Below are 24,262 nucleotides of genomic sequence, written 5' to 3'. Positions count from 1 at the left end.
ACCACCTCCTACTTTCGACGTCGGCAACGCGTAGCCCATGAAGGAAGTGATGTGTCGTGTGCTAGCTTGGTTGGTATATAAGGTGTGTGATAGGCTTTCTAAACACATATCACTCATTGTTGCCATGGGTAAAAAGGGCGATTTATCAGATTTGCCAACATTTTCTTTCGGGCCAAGGGTGGCAGTATTCCTAAAACAGCACAGTTTGTAAACTGTTCGCGTGCTGCTGTGGTGAAAGTGTATTGTGAGTGGACTTTGTTACTGGCAAAATTTGCTCCATACATTCAATATTTAATTGTGAAAAAACACCAAAAAATTAGCATTTTTCAAAATTTAAATGTATCTGCTTGTAAGACAGGCAGTTATACCACACAAAATTGTTGTTAATTAACATCCACATATGTTTACTTTAGATTGGCATCGTTTTTTGAACATCCTTTTATTTTTCTAGGATATTACAAGGCTTAGAACTTTAGCAGCAATTTCTCACATTTTCAAGAAAATTTCAAAGGAGTATTTTCACAGGGGCCAGTTCAGTTGTGAAGTGACTTTCGGGGCCTTATATATTAGAAACCCCCCATAACTTAGCCCATTTTTAAAACCTCACCCCTCAAAGTATTCAAAACAGCATTTAGAAAGTTTCTTGACCCTTTAGACGTTTCACAGGAATTAAAGCAAAATAGGTGAAATTTACAAATTTCATTTTTTGCAGAAATTTATTTTTAATAAAAATTTTTTGTAACACAGAAAGTTTTACCAAAAAATGCAAATCAATATTTATTGCCCAGATTCTGCAGTTTTCAGAAATATCCCACTTGTGGTCCTAGTGCACTTATGGACTGAAGCACAGGCCTCAGAAGCAAAGTAGCACCTAGTGGATTTTATTAGAATATATTTTAGGCAACATGTCAGGTTTGAAGGGCTCTTGCGGTGCCAAAACAGTGGAAATCCCCCAAAAGTGAACCAATTTGGGAAACTAAACCCCTCAAGGAAATTATATAGTGAGCATTTTGACCTCACAGGTTTATTGCAGAAATTATTGGAACTAGGCCGTGAAAATGAAAATCTACGTTATTTCAAAGAAAATGTAGGTTTAGCTAATTTTTTCTAATTTCCACAAGGACTAAAGGAGAAATAGCACCACAAAATTTGTAAAGCAATTTCTCCCAAGTAAAACAGTTCCCCATATGTGTTCATAAACAGCTGTTTGGACACAGAGCAGGGCTTAGAAGGGAAAGAGCGCCATTTGGCATTTGGAGCTCAAATTTAGCAGGAATGGTTTGCGGAGGCCATGTTGCATTTACAAAGCCCCTGAAGGACCAAAACAGAGAAAACACCGAAAAAGTGACTCCATTTAAGAAACTACACCCCTTGAGTAATTCATCTATGGGTGTAGTGAGCATTTTGACCCCACAGGGGTTTCATAGATTTTATTAGAATCGGGCAGTGAAAATAAAAACAATCCTTTTTCTTCAATAAGATGTAAATTTAGCTAAAAAATTTTCATTTTCTCTACAAACAAAGGAAAATAAGAACCCCAACATTTGTAAAGCAACTTCTCTGGAGTATGGAAATACCCCATATGTGGCCATAAACTACTATTTGGGCACACGGCAAGGATCAGAAGAGAAGGAGCGCCATTTGGCTTTTGGAGTGCAGATTTTGCTGGATTGATTTCTTGGCACCGTGTCGCTTTTGCAAAGCCCCTAAGGTACCAGTACAGTGGAAGCTCCCAAAAAGTGGATCCATTCATGAAACTACACCCCTTGAAGAATTCATCTAGAGGTGTAGTGAGCATTTTGACCCCACAGGTGTTTCATAGATTTTATTAGCATTGGGCAGTGAAAATGAAAAAAAAACTTTTTCATCAATAAGACGTAGCTTTAGCTCAAAATTTTCTCAACAAATAAAGGTAAAAAAACAAAACCCAACATTTGTAAAGCAATTTCTCCCGAGTACGGCAATACCCCATATGTGGTCATGCACTGCTGTTTGGGCACACAGTAGGGCTCAGAAGGGAAGGAGTGCCATTTGGCTTTTGGAGTACAGATTTTGCTGGATTGGTTTTTGGGCGCTATGTCGCATTTGCAAAGCCCCTGTGGGACCAAAACAGTAGAAACCCCCCAGAAGTGACCGCATTTTGGAAATTCCCCTAGTGGTGTAGTGAGCATGTTAACCCCGCAGGTGTTTTGCAGAAATTAGTGCGCACTCGATGTTGCAGAGTGAAAATTGCATTTTTTCCATAGATATGCCAATATGTGGTGCCTAGCTTGTGAAAACATAACTAGACAGCTCTTTAATTATTATGCTGTGTTTCACCGGTTTTATATACACCCTACATGTGGCCCTAATCTTTTGTCTGGACATTCGACCAGGCTCAGGAGTGAAAGAGTACCATGCGAAGTTGAGGCCTAATTTGGCAACTTACAAAGTATTGGTTTACAATTGCAGAGGCTCTGATGTGAAATAATAAAAGAAACCCCTGACCAGTGACCCCATTTTGGAAACTTCACCCATCAAGGCATTTATTAAGTGTAGTGAGCATTTTCACCCCAGAGGTCTTGTCCATAAATGATTGCGCTGCGGATGGTGCAAAAATTAAAATTTTTCCCTAGATATGCCATTTCAGTGGCAAATATGTTGTGCCCAGCTTGTGCCACTTGAGACACACACCCCAAAAATTGTTAAAAGGGTTCTCCCGGGTATGACTATGCCATATAGGTGGAAGTAAACTGCTGTTTGGGCACACATTGGAGTTTGGAAGGCAGGGAGCGCCATTTGGCTTTTGGAGCGTGGATTTTGATTGGTAGTAGTTTTGTTTGAGTATTACTGGTATTTCAGTTTATAATGTGGGGGTACATGTAAGCTGGCAGAATACATCAGGGGCATAGTCAGGTGGTATAATAATGGGGTAAAAATAATAATAAAATAATCCATATATGTGTGTTACGCTATGAAGCAATCCTTTATGCACAGGCCAGTGTCGCACTGATAAATGTCCTTTCTTATAGCCCTTTTGGTCCTAACACTGCACCTATGCAGTTTGGGGAATTTTTCTGGGAAGTGTTGTCCCTGTATAATAAGGGCACCGTCGTTTACAGAAGATATTTTTGGGCCCTCCCCTTCATGGTTCCCTAATTTTAGGGCCTTGATAAATCACCTCCTGAAACAGAAGAAATGTATTAGGCCTCTGGTTGCCATTGCAGCCACCGGCAACCCAGCGATCACGTTGCTGGGGTGCCGGTGGCTAAACACCCCTCACATGCTGCGATCTCTATTGAACGCAGCATCTGAGGGGTTAATCGGCCGGATTGGAGGCTAGCTCTGGTCCTGGCCGTTACATCAGGGTGCCAGCTGTAACATACAGCTGGCACCAGGCAGTGATGGTGTGGGCTCAGCTCCTGAGCCCGCACTATCACCGCGACGTAATGGTACTGTGCTTTGCGGGAAGCCCTGCCCGACAGCGCCGTGTATATACGGTGGATGTCGGGATGGGGTTAAATTATTGTATTTTAACAGCCCTTGTGACAGCCAGGTGAACTTAAAGAGGCTCTGTCACCAGATTTTGCAACCCCTATCTGCTATTGCAGCAGATAGACGCTGCAATGTAGATTACAGTAACGTTTTTATTTTTAAAAAACGAGCATTTTTGGCCAAGTTATGACCATTTTTGTAGTTATGCAAATGAGCTTGCAAAAGTCCAAATGGGTGTGTTTAAAAGTAAAAGTCCAACTGGGCGTGTATTATGTGCGTACATCGGGGCGTTTTTAATACTTTTACTAGCTGGGCGTTCTGATGAGAAGTATCATCCACTTCTCTTCAGAACGCTCAGCTTCTGGCAGTGCAGATCTGTGACGTCACTCACAGGTCCTGCATTGTGTCGGACACATCGGCACCAGAGGCTACAGTTGATTCTGCAGCAGCATCAGCGTTTGCAGGTAAGTAGCTACATCGACTTACCTGCTAACGCCGATGCTGCTGCAGAATCATCTGTAGCCTCTGGTGCCGATGTGTCCTCGCTCGTCTAACACGATGCAGGACCTGTGAGTGACGTCACAACGTGATCTGGCAGAAGCTGGGCGTTCTGAAGAGAAGTGGATGATACTTCTCGTCAGAGCGCCCAGCTAGTAAAAGTATTAAAAACGCCCCGATGTACGCACATAATACACGCCCACTTGGACTTTTACTTTTAAACACACCCACTTGGACTTTTGCAAGCCTCATTTGCATAACTACAAAAATGGTCATAACTTGGCCAAAAATGCTCGTTTTTAAAAAATAAAAACGTTACTGTAATCTACATTGCAGCGCCTATCTGCTGCAATAGCAGATAGGGGTTGCAAAATCTGGTGACAGAGCCTCTTTAATCTCTGATTAGGTTTTAGTGTAATGTAGTGGTCACTTTGTAAAGGGGAGCAATACATCCTCTGCTACAATATGAATGAAACGAACGCAGACAGTTCTGGCCCCCTGTCTCTCCCTCTTTGATGAGTCAAATCCTACCTCATTAATTCATCCTACAACAAAGCATAGCATACAAGATGAAAGCAGGAAGCTCCTACCAGTGAGAAAAAAACATGGCATCTAGGCTCAGAATTTAAGAGATACATTTTTCAGAAAGTAAGGGTTTATTTACACATTAGGGTCATATTACTTTTTTTCTTACGTGATTTTCATCAAAATGCAATATGATTGCAACGTGTGCATAAACCCTTAAAAGGGTTCTCGACTTTGGACAATAACTACTTGTTAGAAGGGTCCCTTGACAATAAGCTGATCACAAAGTGTCCCACTGCTGGGACCCACTGTTATCTGTTGGGAAATCTGGCAGTAAGTGTTCAATTTTACTGCAGCGCCACCACAGGGGTAATGCAGGACAGGCACTCCAGAGATTGAGATGCTCTTTTTAACTGCTCTCCAAGAGATGAGGATCCTGAACAGGGGACCCCCTCTATTAACTCAGATTTCCCTAATAGGGTGTATGAAAAGTTTTCTAAACTGGACAACCCCTTTAAAGAAACAGGTGATTGTTTATGAACATGTAAATGTTACCTGGCAGAATTATGGGGAGAAGGGGAGTAAATAATGTTTTAAAATATATTTACATGTATCTAAGTATTTTATGCTTTTAGAATTTACCCTATTTTGCTGACCAGTAGACAAATTTTTTTTCTGTAAGAACACGTATGCTGAAATTGAAATGACATTGCAGAGGCTGAAGTAGCATTCCTGCAGTCAGAGCAGTACTTAGCTCTGCTGGGTAGTGATTGTAGGATGTCTGTGTACTTGTATAGTTTCCTTCTGGATGCTCCCTTAATTGGATACCTTTGTGGCCTGAAGTGTCCTGTCTGCAGGGTGATAACAGGAAGCTACGCTGCACCTGCAGATTACTGTCATAAGTTAGCATTCGCAAAACAGCCTCCTGTTATTACAACATGAGACGGTGAAGAATCACATTTCACTTCCAGATGGTCGTCTTTCTGGCAGCCTCTGCATATGAAAAGTGATCCTTCAGCAAGGAGCGCAGCATGGTTACCTGACATTACTGTGCAGCACACAGGGAGTTATCAGACAACCCTGACCTGATTCGTGAAGTAATAACATACGTTAATGTCAATATGCCAGACAGCATTGTGTTGGAAAATTTGAGCAAAACTCTAATTCATGTACTCCAGCAGTACCGATCAAAAGGGATATGTACTTCCGTCCAATAAAGGCATCACATTAAGGAGAACAGTAAATAAGCATTGGGTAAAACATTTCCTGTCATCCAAATTTTTGTGCATTTTATAGTCAAAAAATATGGTATGTAGCCCTACAGTTCCTGTAATGTAAACTTTACTGAATTTGAATTTCATTTTGCAGTTTTAAATAACTCTGATTCTAAATATTAATATTATTACTATCTCTATTTTTGCAGGGGAAAAAAAATCCCAGAATGCACCTTTAATCTGGTCACAAGCTTTCCCTTCCGCTTAGACAAGAGTTCTGTTATTTCTCATTATCAGAACCCATTGGAAAGGGCAATAATTAGAATGATTGGAAATATGTTCCAAAGTTGCCAATTGTATCTGATATTGTATGAAGAATTGACCCAGATCTAAATTCTTGGCTTACGCTTGCTTATAAGCGGTTTTCCAGGAAAAACATTGGTAGTCTCATCCTTACGGTGGCCATACACATTAAATAACAGTCGGCCACACTCTTGTTGTTTGAGCAAGTTATTTGTCCGGACTTCAGCAGGTTTTGCCGAGCTTTGTCATTTGGGTATGGGCAACTTTAGTATAGGTCATTAATCTATTCATCGGTACCAAACTGATTTTTTCTTTTATCTAAACAACTTATCCAAAAATCAGGGATAGCCAACATTTTTACAGACAAATTGCAAAAACAAAATTAATCGTAAAAATGATAGGTAATATATAGAGGTCAGCTACTAGCCACTATAGGCAAAGTTAGCCTGAAGAATATATGATGAATAGATAAAAAAGATTTGGTTGACTGAAAATGATCAAAAGGATCATCTTTATCGATCATTAGATCTATCATGTTTTGTGAAATCCACACTGATTGAAGGATGGAGAATGCATTTTTTTTAAATATTTTTAATCTGCAATCTATTTACGGTGTATAATTTGTGTATAATTATTTTTTGTACGACTGCTTGATAGCCTCTTAAGTAATTTTAAAGTGACCAAGGAATAATAAAAAATTATATACCTTACTTTTTCAAAAGTAATATACGTTGCTCACAAGGCAGACTTGAAAACCTAACATGTTCCTGGGTCAAGGAAGGTTAATAGTCCATTTGGAAGCTCCAGTTCTGCTTGTGATTACTGAATAATGCATCTATTCTGAAATACATTTTTCTTGCACCTTAAAGTATATTACTTTAATAATGGTGAGCAATTTGCAGAAAGACAATGTTGTGATATAAAATGTGCTCTAAATAAGTTTCATGGGAGTTTGCATAGATTACAGTTAGATTTGCACGCTTTTCCTTGACATATTCCATATTCTTCTCTATTGATTTTAAACAATTTTCTTAATGTAGACTGTAGTTACTTCACAGAAGCTGTTAAGATACACAAAGTGCATCAGCGCAGCTAGTAAATATTCATAGACAAAAATTGTTCTTAAATTGTACTAGAATGAGACCCATGATTTATGTGATATTCTTTTAATGCTTGTCTGTTATAAGAGAAAAGAAGAAAGTGCCGTTTTCTAGAACACACTAGTATGTTATAGTCACAGTTAAGACTTAAAGAGTACTGATCACCCTATTTTACTTTAATTTTATTTTTTTACAAAACTGTATCCCCAAAAAATAAATACGTTTCTAAATATAACTTATAATGGAAATAAAATTAAAAAAATAAGGCTTTATATATGGCAAGAACATTATGCAAATGCCCTGACTCCCCGCAGGAGTCAGGTCCAAACTCCCAGGCAGAGAGCTCCTGCAAAGTCCAGCGGTGATTCAAGAAACCCCTCTGCAGCATAGTGTCAGAGTTGTGAGATCTCACTAATTATCGCAAGAAATTGCAGCTCTGACTTAAAGAGTGCTGTCTAGAGCAATTTATAAAGCAGTTATCGTTGTATATATAAGTATACTGTTGGCATATGGGAATACTGCTTGGCATGCCAAAAGCCCCTTGCCCGGAAGTTAGATTGTAAAAATGATTTCTTTTTCTGGGGATAACTGTTTTCTTAAATAAAACAGCTAGTCATGATGGTGATCAGGTACTCTTTAAAAAAAAAACGGCATCTGTTTAATATCTTTCAAAAAATATATAAAATGTATATTTAGATGAAATGAATTCTGCTGAAACTTATGTTATTTAAATATCAAATAAACGCTCATTTATTTTAAGATAGATAGATGGATAGATAGATAGATAGATTAGATAGATAGGACTGGCCCCTCCAGTGGATCCTCCACTGGACCCAGGATCTGAGAAAATAATTTAACCAAAACGTCTATTAATAACTTGAAACTTGGATCTATTGTTAATGGGTTGATTCACAAATAATGTATAATACCTTATATATCTATATGTGCAGTGATAACAAGGCACACAATGCAAATAAAAGTGGAAGGTGGGCAGTGGTGGGTGGGCCCTCAGAATTAGCCTCTGGTGGGCTAGTTGAACCCCAGTCCGACACTAGATAGATAGATAGATAGTGTCATGATCTAGGGGTATGTGGACCCACTAGGCCGCTCTGCCGTAGCCGAGTGGCAGCTGGCCAAATCACAGTCTATACAAAGTCTATGCAAAGTCCTTAGCACAAGGGTACTGTGAGTCCAGACAGTAGCAGAGGCTTTGGCACAGATGGAACTTGGCGTGCCATGTAGCGCCAGACATGGCGGATGATACCAGGAGTGGCAAATGACACCAGATGTGGTATGTGACAGCAGGCTTGGCAGATGACACTAGACGTAGTGTATAACAGCAGGTGTGGCAGATTACACCAGACTTGGTGTATAACAGCAGGCGTGGTAGATGGCATAACACGACTTCAACACTAGATAAGGCTCAGGAACAAACACAGCACGGGATATGGGATACAGGTAGCAGGGCGTGGGAACGCTGGGAGCAGGATACAACTAAGGGACCATTTGCAATACGAAAATGGGTAGAAAACAACAACGCTCAGGCAAGGAGTGGAAGGGAGGAGCCCCTTTTATAGTCCAGGTTGATCTGGGGATAGGTTAGGGAACTTTAACATGTGCGCGCACTGTCCCTTTAAGGCCGGGACCGAGCGTGCGCGCACCCTAACTTTCAGAGCAGGGCTCGACAGCCGCGAGTGCTGGCGTCTCCTAGGAGGGAGAAGCTGGCAGGATGCCGACCGTCTGTGGTCGCGGCCGTCGCGAGTTAAGTAACGGAAGGGGTCCGCGACCACGGCCGTGACAGATAGATAGATAGATAGTAACTAACTATATGGTCATTTTTATATCAGACTGCATTTATTTGTTTTTATTCTTAATCAATTTTTGTTAGAAATTTGTTGCTTTATAAACAAATGAGAAATACAAAAGTCACACATAAACAAACAATAAATTGGGCACAGATATATGCTCGTTCAACAGCTAATTGTATTATTATGCAGCCGAAAATATTTTAGTTGCCGGCAGTAGATCTCCCTGTGTAAACAGGGAGATGTGCTGCCGACATGATCGAAATGTATGGGGACGAGCGATCTAAGTTGCGAGCACTCGTCGCCATACATAGCTCCCTGTGAAAGGAGCAAATAAGCGCCGTGTAAGGGGACCCTTAGAGGAGTTAGTACCATTGGAAGCTACATTACGGCCAACTATCTCCGATCAAATGTATAACTCTAAATTTGTGTAGCCCCACATTAATTGTCACTCACAACCCCTTTCTTTTTGATAAATAGAAACAGCCGTGCTTCACACCATAATTGTGTCCTACATCAGATCTATAATTAAAAAAACAGTATGATGCGAAAGGTATGAAACTTTATACCAACAGTATACTTTCTTGACAGATCCGGAACTTTTATAAATTTATTGTTGATGAAAATAAATAATCACAATACAAGACATCCATCAGGTTCTAGTAGAAAAGTATAAGAACGAAATTATAATTTACTAATGTGGTATATTTATCAACATCTTTACTCTCAAAAAAAGAGTTTTTATTATTAGGCACTATGGGGCATTATACTGTGTGGTGAAAGCTAAGGTGGCATTATACCGGATATCGGGGGCCGCAATAGGGAAGTATACTATATGGGGGAATTATACTGTATGAGGGCAGCTATGGGGGCATTATACTGTAAGTGGGCAGCTATGGGGCGTTAAATTGTATTTGGGCAGCTATGGGGCATTATACTGTGTGGGAGGCACTATGAGGGCATTATACTGTATGTGGGCAGCTATGGGGCATTTTACTGTGTGGGGGCAGCTATGGGGCATTACACTCTGTGGGAGGCACTGTGAGGGCATTATACTGTGTGGGGGCAGCTATTATACTGTGTGTGAGGCCCTCTATGAGCATTATGCTGTGTGGGGACAGCTATAGGGGCATTATTCTGTATGGGAAGGCACTACAGGGGCATTAAACTGTGGGGCAGTTATAAGGGCATTATACTGAGTGGGGGCCACTAAGGGGTCATTATACGGTGTGGGGGCAGCTATGGGAGCATTATTCTGTATGGGGGCAACCATAGGCACATTATCCTGTGGGGGCAGCTATAGGGGCATTATACTATGTGGGGCCACTAAGGGGTCATTATACTGTGTGTAGGGCCTACTGGATTGGGGCCCACTCAGATTTGTTTCACCCCCCCCCCCCCTCTGTGCTAAACCCCCAGCTATGCCTCTAGATCTGGCAAGACTCAAAAAATAATAACCCTTAAGAACTTACTAGTTTGTAGCAATGAAGCAATGCAGTAGTCGCATAAAAGATCTGATGAGCCGGTGAATGAGCGTTCATTCACTTTATCATTGACCTTTGTAAAAGGGGAGACTGAAAGAACGATTAAAATATAACTTTATTAATAAATTGCTGATAAAACTGGCTACTAAGTCCAATGGTCTCTAAGCAGGCACAAGCAAGCGGTCAGAAAGGGGAGATGCGACTACGGGTAATAGGACATGCGTCCACCCGGAGACCGCAAATCTCTCCTTATTGTAAAATATTCCTGTAACCCTGGAGGAGTATGTTTTTTGCTCACGCAAATCGGGCACGCTCGTGTGAACGTAGCCTAATTCTACTGGTATCAATATAGCAGATAACAAAAATAACTCAAAAAATTGCTCCTGTCCAAGAAAAATCTTGGACGACTGCTGAATTTGTTGTATGCTGGTCAGATTAGGTAACAAAGCTTAATAAATAAATCCAGTCTGTGAGAAGCAAACTCGGGTTTAAAAAACATCCTACAGGAATGAATGATAGGCTAGAAAGAATACTTGTAGAATCCGCCCCTTTCACTGTTGAAAACAAATCAGCATATTGGTGGGGGATGGTACGAGGTAGTGGTGGCATAAAAGATCCTGCTGGTAATTATCTGCTCTCTTCATGCACTTGAGAGCTTTGTGTTCTCAATCTCCCACATCTGGCAGGTCATGCTGGGACAATGGGGAAACCACTGGCCTGTGCATTCAGCCATACATTGAAGAACAATATTTAGGAAGGCAGAAAGTGAGCACATTGCAATCCACAACCCTTTAAAGGAGCGCTTCTGAAACTGTGAGGCAGGCCCTACCAGTGAGTTGTTGGGGAGGCAGTTTTGATAGGGGTGGGCACAAGTTGCACAGGTCCATCTTTAGCTGCAGCAATCCCAGGTTTACCAATATAATTGCATATTTTTTGTGCTTATTTTAATGTTATACTGGGTTTAGGAACAGCTAAATTGAGCTCTGGCATGGACTTCGACCATGGGTGATGAGGCCATGTCCTGGCTGGTGAGGCCCCAGTAGAAAAAGTTTGAGAAGCCCTGCTTTAACCCCTTAAGGACCGAGTCATTATTAATTTTTTCGTTTTCATTTTTCACTTCCCGTGTTCCAAGAGCCACAATTTTATTATTTTTCAGTCAATAGATCGGTGTGGGGGCTTATTGTTTGCGGGAGGAGTTGTAGTTTCTAATTTCAACATTTAAAGTACCATATAATGTACTGGGAAAGGGAAAAAAATTATTTGCAGGATTACATTTGAAACAACTTTGATTCCTACATTGTATTTTGGTTTTCATTTTTACGGGTTTCATAGTGCGGTAAAAAACGACAACTTAACTTTATTCTGCGGCTCAATACGATTACGTTGATACCACAGTTTTTTTTATATGTTATTACTTTCAAAAAACAAAAACTTTTTGTTAAAAAAAAAATTGTTTTGTTTCATCACATTCTGGGAGCCCTAACTTTTTAATTTTTTCGTGGATTGAGTATTGTGAGGGCTATTTTTTTGCGGTACCAATTTTTGGTGCATACAACTTTTTGTATGCTTTTTATTACATTTTTTTGCGAGCTAAGGTGACCAAAAACCAGCAATTTTGGGGTTTTAAATTTTTTGTTAAATAATGGTATATTGTAATAGTTCAGACTTTTACGGATGCAGCAATACCAATTTTTATTATTTTTTACATCACTTTAGAGGAAAAATGTATTGCAGTATATCGTCATTTTCACAGGCTTCTGTTAAGCCGTCCCAGAGACACGTCTTAACAGAGGCAGACAAAAGGCAGCCCTGGGGGCCTTCATTAATTGCGGTGTGGGAGCGCCAACGCCAATGAGCTGTTGGAGGAGGCCGCCCCCCTCTTTTCAACGCTTCAGATGCTGCGGTCGCAATTGACCGCAGCATTTAAGGGGTTAAACGGGCAGGAACAGCGCAATCGCTGTTCCCGGCCGTAAGTCTGGGCTGTCAACTGTAAAACAAAGCTGACAGCCGCAGGGTATGGAGGGCGCTCAGCCCGTGAGCGGCCCCCATACTTCCCTATGACTATTATCAGGTACGTGTACATAATAATTCGTCAAGGGGTTAAAGTGTGGTTTACAAATATTCAATAGCCTCATTTGCATATTTAGAAAAAAAACTCAAATCTCATAACTTTTAAAATAATAAATGTTTTGGGACACAATTTTCGCTAGCATTATCAGTGTGACAGCGCCTATTAGATTACCTAGGAGATTGGGCATTACTAAACTAGTGACAGATCCTCTTTAACCCCTTCCCGACATTTGATGTACAGTTCCGTCATAGCCCGAAAGGGTGAGTATGGAGCATGCTCACAGGCTGGGCCCACTCCATACTCAGCAGGTGCTGGTTGTATGTTGCAGCCAAAACCTCATTGCAATGGTCAAGTTTGGAAATTACTCCTTTCCCTGCCATTTAACCACTTAGACTGGATTCACACGAGCATGTTCGGTCCGTAAAGGACGGAACGTATTTCGGCCGCAAGTCCCAGACCGAACACACTGCAGGGAGCAGGGTTCCTACATCATAGTTATGTACGACGCTAGGAGTCCCTGCCTCGCTGCGGGACAAATGTCCCGTACTGTAATCATGTTTTCAGTATGGGACAGTAGTTCCACGGAGAGGCCGGGACACCTAGCGTCACACATAACTATGATGCTAGGAGCCTGGCTCCATGCAGTGTGTTCGGTCCGGGACTTGCGGCCGAAATACGTTCCGTCCTTTACGGACCGAACATGCTCGTGTGAATCCAGCCTTAGATGTCGTGGTCAATAGCGACTTCAGCATCTAAGCCTTTAGAAAGGGGATGATGGCCCTCTCCATCAGTCCATGCTCCCCCGTCCTTCGCGACGCGGGGGTGCTGTTAGGGACCTAATTGAAGAAATATTGTACACTTTGAGTATTTCATTTGAGCTATCTTTATAAAAATCCAGAGAACTTTGGTTTAGTGTAATCATTTGTAATTAGTGATTATACTTTGAACAGCTCATTTAAAAGGTATTTATAACATAGTCCCCTGAAACTCCACAAAAATGGACTTTACCTATAAACACATATGACCCAGTAAATAGGATTGGAGGTAATGTGGCAAAACAGTGTTTAAAGCATGATTTTATTCTGACATTTACAAAAATTTGTAAATGTCACAAAAAGAGGTGGGGCCAATTACACCGGAAAAGTAAAATTATTGCATTGATACATATGCCCCACTGCCCTGAACAGCTTGGCATTTCATAACCATTTCTGACTCCACACCTCTTCATACATACTGATACTAGACAGACAGGGCTGTTTGGTAGAATTCATCAGATGATTGATGGTTTTATCCATTTGACAGTAGGAAACATTACGTTGAAGTAGCCCTACAACAAAATATGAATTCATCATACTACAATACAAAATCGTTGGCTATTATACTGAACAATAGCTGCACCATTAGGCTATTTTACCGGGAAAAAATTAAATAGTTATTACGGGGTTTGCTACTTTTACAGCAAACTAAACTTGTTAATGTGGCTATAATGTCTGTACAGCCCTAAAGAATCTGTTGGTGGCATGTAAATACCAGAAAATGAAATAAATAAAAATAGGGAAAATTCTGAAGTTGAAATTCCCCACAGTGTTTACCAGTCTATGTTGGTATTAAGACGTCAGTAAGTCATTAATCCATAGTCTCTCGGCTGACCCCTGGAAATAGAAGTAGATTTGTATTTTTCCCCAGCTAATGGGAGCAATTCCGGTCATAGCATTATAATATCAGATTACTATTTGGGCACTTGCGATTTGCAAATATTTTATTCAAAGGAGATCAAAGATAGAGCTACACTATTCTGTCTGATCTCCCTATAATTACTGAGCATCTGCTCTTGGAAGGAAAATGAATTGGACAGGTATGATTTTTCCTGTCTATTCCGATCATTTTCCCGAGAGACATGCAGTGTAAGATTTGTGTGGCAGGTGCTCATACCTCCCACATCCATAGGGATTAATATGCATGGTAATGGGAAGGTTGCCAGTATTAATTGCTTTGGCAGTAAAAAATGTTTTGTCCAACAATAATAGTATGTGGCCAGCTTAACTATGAAGTCTTATTTGGATTGGCGGTGTTGCATGTTGACTTCTACACACATATTTTAAATAATATCCGATATCTGATGTATTACATTATATTCGTGGCTGTGTGCAGGTGATATTAATTTTCCTATTGAACTCATTCTCTTACAGGCACTATGTGAACAGTGGCATCCACAGCGCTCCTCTCTTTCAAGGTCTTCCCAATGCTGTAAGTTTTTACTACTTTAGGTTAAACTTTTGAAAGTTATTTAATTAACGTAATAAATTATTTGTATTTTATTGTCTACATCCTCGTAACATGGAATTAAAAAGTTTGCTTAAAACATGAATCTTCATAGTGAAGTAAGAGGGTAGGGAGTGTTGTTGGTTAGGTAGTTAGGCTAGCAGATCAACTTTAAAGGTTAGGATCTGGATTGTCATGATTCTGAAATGTATTGAATATAAATGATGTTCTATCTGGCTGACCATGTGTATACATATCACAGAGCTCATTACTTACTTTCAAGTCCACTTTCTTCTTATATGTGCACTGTATGGCCAAAAGTATGTGGACACCTGACCATCACATCTACTTAAGCATATTTGACATCCCATTTCAAAATCATGGGCTTTAATATGGAGTAAAGGCACTTTTACACGTGTCAATTATCGGTCAAACGCTCATTCATAGAACTCTCGTTGTTGATAATTGCCACTCTGTAAACAAGGCAGCGATCAGCAGATGAACGAGGAAACGTCTCCAGCATGTTTTCGGCAGCATGTAAGCAGGGAGACGTGCTGACGACATGATAATAATGAATGGGGACGAGCGATCGGAGTAATGAACTCTCGTCCCCATACTAGCTCCTTGTGAAAGGGACAAACGAGTGCCAATAAACGAGTCTCGTTGATTGGCACTCATTTACACTGCCCAGGACGGGCCGTGTAAGAGGAATTCTTTTGCAGCTATAACAACCTCCACTCTTTTGGGAAGGCTTTTCACAAGATTTTGGTGTGTGTCTGAAGGAATGGGTGCCCACTTAGCCAAAAGAGCATTTGTGAGGTCAGGCACTGATGTTGGTTGAAAAGGTCTGGTTCACAATTAGCATGCCAATTTATCCCAAAGGAGCTTGATGGGGTTGAGGCATTTATGGACCTTGCTTTGTGTATCGGGGCACAGCCATGCTGGAACAAGGAAGGTCAAACTGCTGCAACAAATTTGGAAGCTTACAATTGTCTAAAATGTCTTTGTATGCTGTAGCATTAACATTACCTTCACTGGAAATAAGGGGCCTAGTCCAAACCCTAAAAAATAGCCCGAGCCCATCATCCCTCCTCAACGAAGTTATACAGTATGCAGTTCCTGTAGGTAGTGTTGATTTTATGTACCTGTTTGCAATGGGTGTGGCTAAAACACCTGAAATCAATAATTAGGAGGAATGTCGACATATCCTTCACCATATAGTGTATATCTTATATGTTCTTCTTATATGTTCTCTTTTTATCTGACCTGTTTAATTTATTTGGCTTTGTTTATCATTTAATGTTTGAGCAACAAGGCTAAGTTCACATTGCTGTTATGCCCATCCTTCGGGGTTACGTAGAGATTTATGTCACTTTGGACAGTGAGAATAGCCAGGGCTGTGGAGTTGGTAAGTAAAACTTCCAACTCCTCTAATTTCCCATTGTCCAACACCAGCTTCAACTCTTCATAGTTCTTCATAAACGGCTAGCGTATAATAATGAGTAATAACACATTTATTGTAATAAAATGGTAACCTCAGGCTTTTCCTCACCATCATGTAAATGATCAGGCTGCAGGAGAGGTGATTATTATTTTAAAGCCGGAGTTGGAGTCAAGACATTTCTACCAACTCAAACACCACCCAAAACTGACTTCGACTTCACAACTTCCACTTCACCACCCTGAGAATAGCAGAGCATGCAGCACTATCCTTTCCGTCAAAATGACAGAAGCCTCTACGGAACCCCGACGGACCTCATTATAAGTCAATAGAGAATTTTGTTGAGTTATAATAAAATTAAAAGGCAAACTAAATGATACAAAAAATGTATCTATTTACACAGCTTGCACAGAACTCAATATATCACTTTTTATATTCATAATTTTCTCTTAGACATTAAACATATGACAGCATAGTATAGATAGTCACAGTGACAATGAAAGAGCGGTATTGGCATTTTAACATACTATATGTTTTTAGTTCTTGATCAGGAATTAATGTTATGCATCTACTTGCTTTAGACTACAGTAACAAATATTACATGTGTTGATAGTGACAACTACTCTCTTTTTTGTAGAAACAAATAAGAGATGGTCACAACCCACCCACAGTTACAGGGGTATTGCCATCTTACACATTTATAACATATCCACAGGCTATTCCATAAAGGTCTGATTTCTGATGCTCTAGGACCCGCACCTATACCAAGAACGGTAGTCTCCTCCTGGAATATGCGGCCAGTGGCAGCTGCACCACATGCATGTTTATTTCAGAGAGAGGGGAATAAGCCTCTGCCAGTGGTTTCTGGCATAGGCTTGTCTCTCGGGGAAACAAAGGATTAGGCATGCTAAAATCCAATATGCCCCATCCCCCCCCCCCCAAATGTCTGCTGATGTGGAACTTTTGAGTTACTCCCTTACACATCAGATTATCTGCCAATGTAGCTGACTTCAATTCATATGCGCCCCTGCCACTCCAAACAGCTCATCGTGGGGGTGCTGAGAGTCAGACCCCATTGACCCAATATTGATGGCCTTTCTTAAGGATAAACTATCAATTTTTAAATCCTGAATAACACTTTTAACCTAGATTGCTTCAAATTTCGTGTCATAGATGTAATCTTAAATGAGTATATAGTTATTTTCTTCCTTTTCACGGTGTCAGGTCCTGGAAATAATGCGCTATCGGTTTGACTGGGCGGTTTTCAGCATTGACTAGTTTATTATGCTTTTACTTCACTTAAGAGATGCTGTTAAGGTTCTTTTACGCAGGTCAGTGATCGAACAAACAGGCATTGATACAATGCTCGTTCCCAAACATTGCCCTGTGTAAACAGGGCAACGATCAGCCCATGGACCAGCCACCGCTCCTTCATTGGCTGATCGGAACTTTTATGTGGCCATATAAATGGTTGTTAGCAGGCAGCACATTTCCCTGTGTAAACAGACAGATGTGCTGCCAAGATCATACAAATGCATAAGGAAGAACGATTGTATTATCGATTGTTCGTCCCAATACATTTATGATCGTTGCTCGTTGGATTTCTTTGTACTGTACTTACATTTTTAAAATGTAGAAAACAAATAAACAAAAAAAGTTGGCATTGCAATAATTGTGTTTACAGTATTTCCATCACAAGAAACAAAGTACCGTATATATCGGCGTACAAGACGACTTTCTACACCCTTAAAAAAATGTCAAAAGTGTGGGGTCGTCTTATATGCCGGATATTGTCGGATATTAGGGATGCACGTTGCAGCCGCACAGCTCAGTATAGTACACATGACTATGAGAGCGGGGCTGCGGCTGTGTAATTCAGCCACAGCCCCGCTCCTGAGTCCTGACATATGCGCGCGGGGTCAGCATCATGTGATGCGGCCGGCGCTGCACTAATGATCTGCGGCACTGAAGACAGAACATGGCGGGCGCGCTACAAAGCACCCCCATGTTGTCTTCAGTGCCTGAACTGCCGCTCATTAGTGCAGCGCCGGCCGCATCTCCTCATGCTGACCGCGCGCGCACTTCCTGTCAGGAGCGGGGCAATGGCTGTATTACACAGCCGCAGCCCCGCTCTATAACGCCGGAGATCAGAGAACCTCTCATCTCCGCCGTTATTCCCGTGAATGCTGCGATCACAGCTGACTGCAGCATTCAGGGGAAAGTGAGAAGGGGGGATGCCCCTGGATCGCGTCACAGGGAATTCCTGTGACGCGATCGAGGGCCATACCATATATGGGCAGACAGCCCAGGGTCTATTGACGGACCCCAGGGCTGTCTGACCATATCTCTTGTTGTTAGGATATACCCAAGTATGTCCTAACAACTGCCTGTGTGCTATCCGTCCACAGGCTAATGTACTGGCACATATCTGATATATGTCAGTACATTAAAGTTTAAAAATAAAGTAAAAACAAAGTATGGTTACATTTTAAAAAAAATACACCTTCACCTTTTTTACAATAAACATTAAAATAAGTCTCAATACATAAAATACACACATTCAGTAATGGCGCGGACAACAATGTTTTTGCATCATTTATGATGTGTACGCTGTAAAAAAATGAAATAAACACGGCTTTCATTCACTTATTAATGTGAGGCGCGAGGTGCGATGAATTTACCCTCCATGTTCCTCACATTAATAGTAATTAACCCCATCATGTACCTCGCCTATCTGCGCATGCGCGAGTTCAAAGAGACAGAGTCCTGGGTCCTGCCGCCGATGGCCATAGTGAAGCGCTCCTGCACGAAATGGTGAGTATATCTTAAATTCTATATTTTAAGGGTAAAAGTTGGGGGTCGTCTTATACGCCCAGTCGTCTTATACGCCGACATATACGGTAACCTAAACAGTTCAGCAGTTTAAATTGAAAAAAACTTAATCCTGTAATCTCATTACCCTTTTCATATCTTAAAGCTTCTATTCACATTTAATAGGATTACTGTGTCATGTCAGATAGATCTAAATTGTTTATGAAGCAACTTGTTCTTTTTTCGCTCGCTTATCCCTGTGATGAGTTCTTATACTGTGAAGATGTTAGACTGGCACAGTGTGAAATGTATATACATTACAAGAGGCTGCTTTACAGATTGTGTTTTATTATAATTTGCAATGAAGCTGTTGAAGAAATGAATTATCTTGTCTATTTCTCAACAACGGAGAGCAATACACGCTCAGAATGCTACATAAACATGGAGGATCAAAATGTCATTTCATGATTTCAGCATGGTATTTACCACTTGGAAGTTACGCCGTTATATTTATTTGAAATTATTTTATCACAACGAGAAAGATAAGATTTGTCATTATACAACTATTCTGCTACTGTCATTAACTGTATCTAACCACTTTCCCATGGGCATCACTTGTCTTTATTATTGCCCTCTAGGTTGGGAAATATAAATATCATTCTTGCAGACTGAAAACACGATGCGTAGTCAGCAGGAATAAAAATCATACTTTTAAACCGTCTGTCTGGATATAATGTAAATAGAAGTGTCCTACTTTGCCTCAGAATTTTTTTATTTAATTATTTGCATTTATTGTCACTTTTGCTTTTCTGCACATTTTTTTCTTTACCTATGTCATGCAAGTCCGAACAAGAAAATAGGCTATAGAAATATAGTAAACAAAAAGTTTAATTCTAAATGTCAATATGCAGTAATACTAGGATAGAAGAAGGTAAGGACATATGTATATAAATGACATAAAAGCAAAGATAAGTGACATTTTCCTTTAATCTGAATATTAGCTGATAGGAAGAGGTGTGCTGTATGGCATGAGAGATGAACATGTGCGTAGCCAAGGACAAAGATAGAACTCTATCTCACATAGACTTGCATGTGCCATGCATGCTTATCAACCACTCCATACATCTTCAGCCATTAGAAACCAATCGTAATAGAGGGAGTGCGGACCAAAAGGTGGGGGTCTCAGTGTTCATACCCCCAATGATTGATCCAACATCTCTAATCTATCCTATGGATCTGTGATAAATGTTATGCATGTAAAGAAACTTTAGTGCCAGCTATAGGGCATACTGCAGTTTTAATGCATTAGGGTTTATTCACACAATGCAATCAAAATACTCTTTGCCAGACCACATACAAGGATTTATCATGTGCATTAAAGAGGATCGGTCACTAGTTTAGTAATGCCCTATCTCCTAGCTAATCTAATAGGAGCTGTCACACTGATAATGCTAGTGACAATTGTGTCCCAAAACATTTATTATTTTAAAAGTTATGAGCTTTTTTCTGAATATGCAAATAAGCTTAAACTTGACAAATGGGCGTCAACACCAGCGATTCTCCTGAGGTGGAGCTACCTGGCTGTGGACCACCTAGAACAGCGGCATATGAAAGAGGATATTCTAATCTTTCATGTGACACCAGCAGTTCTAGCTGTGACACAACCGGAGATCACCAGTTGAATACACAGTTGGGAATGGAAGCTGTATATGATATGATCACTCTGTATTGTAAGGCAGGGAAGGGGGAGAAGCTGTATGATGATTGGACAGAGTCATACAGAAGACATTACACCGCCCAGAGTGACAAGAAAGAGTCACCTCCTACTTGGCTATTAGAGCCACATTAGCATATTTAGAAAAATTATCACAACTTTGCAAATAATGAACGTTTTTTAAAACAAATCACCCTGTAGTTATCAGCATCATAGCGCCTATTAGATTAGTTAGGAGATAGGGAATTAATAAACTAGTGACAGAGTCTCTTTAATTAAAGGGGCCAAACTAACTAACCAAACAGAAAAACTATACCAACCTTTATCTTTAACCCAATATTTTTATTGAAAGAAAGCCACAGCATTTATTAAATAATAAATACACCCAAAAAAGGAATATCCTTGTGTAACCATAGCATCTTAAGAGAGGATAACTTTTATTTTTAATAAGCATTAGCTTTAACGTAATACCAAGAAACACCCACAAGAGGGTGCGCATGGGATAATCTAAATTACTCCCTGCAAAGATACCCCACCACCAAAAAGGACGTGTAAAAATCTATGCAAATTATGACCCCCATGCAACATAAATAGGGCCTTCTCAATACCATCCTGAAGACCAGACAGCAGGATGTCCAGACCTATGTCACTTAGAAGAAACAGCAATTATCGCCTTTCAACTGACTATGTCAAACTACTACCCACTATCTAGACAGGACAAAATGAGAAACCCGGGTGTTCAACAATCTCCTGGCTCTTTCAACAGCTGAAAAATCTCTCACCCAACACCATTTCACCCTGGGAACCACGTCCAACTACACCAAAAACTTGTCGTTAAAGAAGCTGAGAAACCTGTCGATATCGGACCTAATGAATGTCAAAAGCTCACCAAGCCGGACCTGACACAGATAGTTTTCCCCGGCATGTAAAACCAAAATAGAGGGCACAGAAGTTTCACGACTCACAGATAACTCAGCAGGCAAAACCTGGAGCCATGTGGCCCGGAGATCAACCGTTGCTCAGCCCAGTTCCCACAACCATACTAGGTAATCTAAAATGTTGGTTAAGCGAGGCTCAGAGTATCCCGACGTAACCCTATCTGCGACAACTTTCTACCGTTCCCTATAGGCTTTACCATGACTGGACCAAGTTGACAAAGTCACTGAAGCTTGCACTAAAGGACGTAAGCATTGTCCAGGAGTGTCCATAGCGATGCAGGGCATGGTGCCCCCACCAGATCCACCCGAGGACAAAGTCGCCAGAAATCCTGCCGTTGAAAACATGGAAGTGCATCAGCAACAGAGTTGCGATCAGGTACATGCTTATTCTTAAAGTGGATGTTAAACTAGAGGCAGCGGAGCACTAAATACTGAAGCAACACTAACACCAGGGGAGAAGATGAAGACAAACCGTTAACACGATGGACCACGCTTCTATCTTCTGACAAAAAACACAACCTTGTTGGACATTTGATCATCCCAAAGCTCTATTGCAACAAGTATGGAAAACATTTCCAAAAGGTAAACTTATGTCACCATCACCATGCCTCCCAACTAGGGGGCCAAGAGCCAGCACACCAGGATGATTGCAAAATGGCAACAAAACCACTAGAACCAGCTGCATCCGTGAATAGACATCCTCCAAAAGGTGCGCCCATTACAGTTGCCCAAGAAGCAATCCCATACTCGAAGCTCATCCTTAATGAAGCAAGAGACACAGATTTTGTGGTGAGGATAAAAAACACCCACCGTTGCCACGGACAAACGGCCCATAGGCATCACTCTATAGGCAAATAGCCACTAAACCATGAAGATAATGCATTTGTTTCTTGTGGGACCACAGGAACAAAGCAATAGTTTCATCAAATATACCTGCGCAGTACAGAAGGAAGGGAGTAGGCCTCAGGCGTTGACCTAGAATGACCAGAGTCTGGCGCCCGTATAGATGGAGGGGGCAACCATAGCAGGCATAGTCTCACGAGATTATGCTGTAAGCTGTCATTCACAGCGAGATCTCGCTGTGTTGTAACTCACAGAGACGCTACAGAAGTGGTCAGGAGAATGAATACACATCACGTCCTGGCTGGAGGTAATGTATATTCATTGTCATGACACATGAGTAGTGTTATAGTGTGCTTATGTGAATGCAGATAGCGATATAGTTATATCGCGATCTGCAGTGTAAATGAATGGTGAGAAGTGTATGACGCTGATTGGTCAGCGTCATACACTCCTCTGTACAACGCCCACTTGGTCATATAGTAAAACACGCCCAGTTGTCCATTGAGAACGTCATTAGCATAAAGCTAATATAGGTCATAACTCCGTCAAAAATGATAGTTTTTCTAAATAAAAAACACTGCTGTCATCTACATTACAGCGCCGATCACATCATGTACAATATAGGCCACTCATAATGTGGTGACAGAGCCTCTTTAAATGCTTGCCACAACTTTCACTAATTAACAGCATAATGCTGTGGTTTTACAGCGAATTTCCAAAAATGGTAGTAAAAATCAGGATATGATTGCACCGTGTGAACAAAGCCTTACTAGCTCAATAATTCAGAGTGTACTCAGGGCAAGGTCAAGATATGGGGAAGTATTTGATCAATACTGTCATAATGTACACCTTAGTAAAAAAAATTATATTACAATCCAATATGGCAAATTATAGTATTTTATAGTTTACCAGACACTTATACAAATACTTAAAAAGGATTAAATGCAATTAAGGGACCACTTGCAAATTGTTTGGCCCAGTTATAAAATAACATGAAATACAATATACTATATAAACATAAGCAGTATAAGATTAGGGCTCCAAGGCTGACCTTTAGTCATACGACAGTTGGCGTAATAAAATGGTGGCAACTTACGACATTTGCAGGAACACTGACATTGTCGCTCCACATTTTCTCCCTTAGGGAAACATTGAGATCATGCATCAGTTGTGATTTTGCCGTGACTAGCATGCCATCAAAAGTATAGAGATATACAAAATAGCATAAATAGCTCCTATAGACTCAAAATAAGTAATATACCCTTTATATATTAATATTAAATTGTATCAAGCTATTTGCGTAACTTTGCAATAGCTAAATTAAATAATCCTTTTACAAACTACAAAAGAGGCACAAAGAAATACAATTAAGGCAAAACATTTTAAGAAATATATTGAATAAGAATAATATCAGCTGAGCATCTAGGTGCCCTTACATATGTCTAATGCCATGTTGCCATCCCTGCACCAGCTTCTTTAGAGGAAAAAAAAAACAAATTACATTTTATATAGCTTATATAGAAATGCTCATACATTCTTATTGATTATTTACTTACAAATATTATGTTGTCCATTTCATTGTGTACATTTGTTCTAAACATATTTTGTCCTTTATATTGCTTATGTTTAGATTGTATTTCATATTATTCAATAGCTGGGCTGAACAAATTGTATGTGGTACTTTTTATTATTTTATTTATACACATTGGAATACTATTTGCTATATGTTGCATGTTTGTAATGTAACTTTTATTACATTCTGTGCTTTCTTCACCGTTT

The 24,262-nt window shown here is 40.4% G+C and overlaps 1 protein-coding gene across 6 annotated transcripts in view; it reads left to right on the top strand.

Moving 5' to 3' along the window:
• The window catches only part of LOC142742856 (uncharacterized), a 285,274-nt gene that overhangs the window by 210,100 nt on the left and 50,912 nt on the right, over nucleotides 1–24,262 (top strand). For all 6 annotated transcript variants that reach the window (XM_075853027.1, XM_075853028.1, XM_075853025.1 and 3 more), the window contains exon 27: nucleotides 14,664–14,721. In XM_075853027.1, coding sequence (XP_075709142.1) covers nucleotides 14,664–14,721 — 58 coding nt within the window. The remainder of the gene's footprint in view (nucleotides 1–14,663; nucleotides 14,722–24,262) is intronic.

This window comes from Rhinoderma darwinii, chromosome 2, assembly GCF_050947455.1.
Source record: "Rhinoderma darwinii isolate aRhiDar2 chromosome 2, aRhiDar2.hap1, whole genome shotgun sequence".
In the NCBI taxonomy this organism is placed as follows: Eukaryota; Metazoa; Chordata; class Amphibia; order Anura; family Rhinodermatidae; genus Rhinoderma; species Rhinoderma darwinii.
The sequence above is the reverse complement of the archived record's forward strand: the minus strand, read 5'-3'. Positions and strand labels throughout refer to the sequence as shown.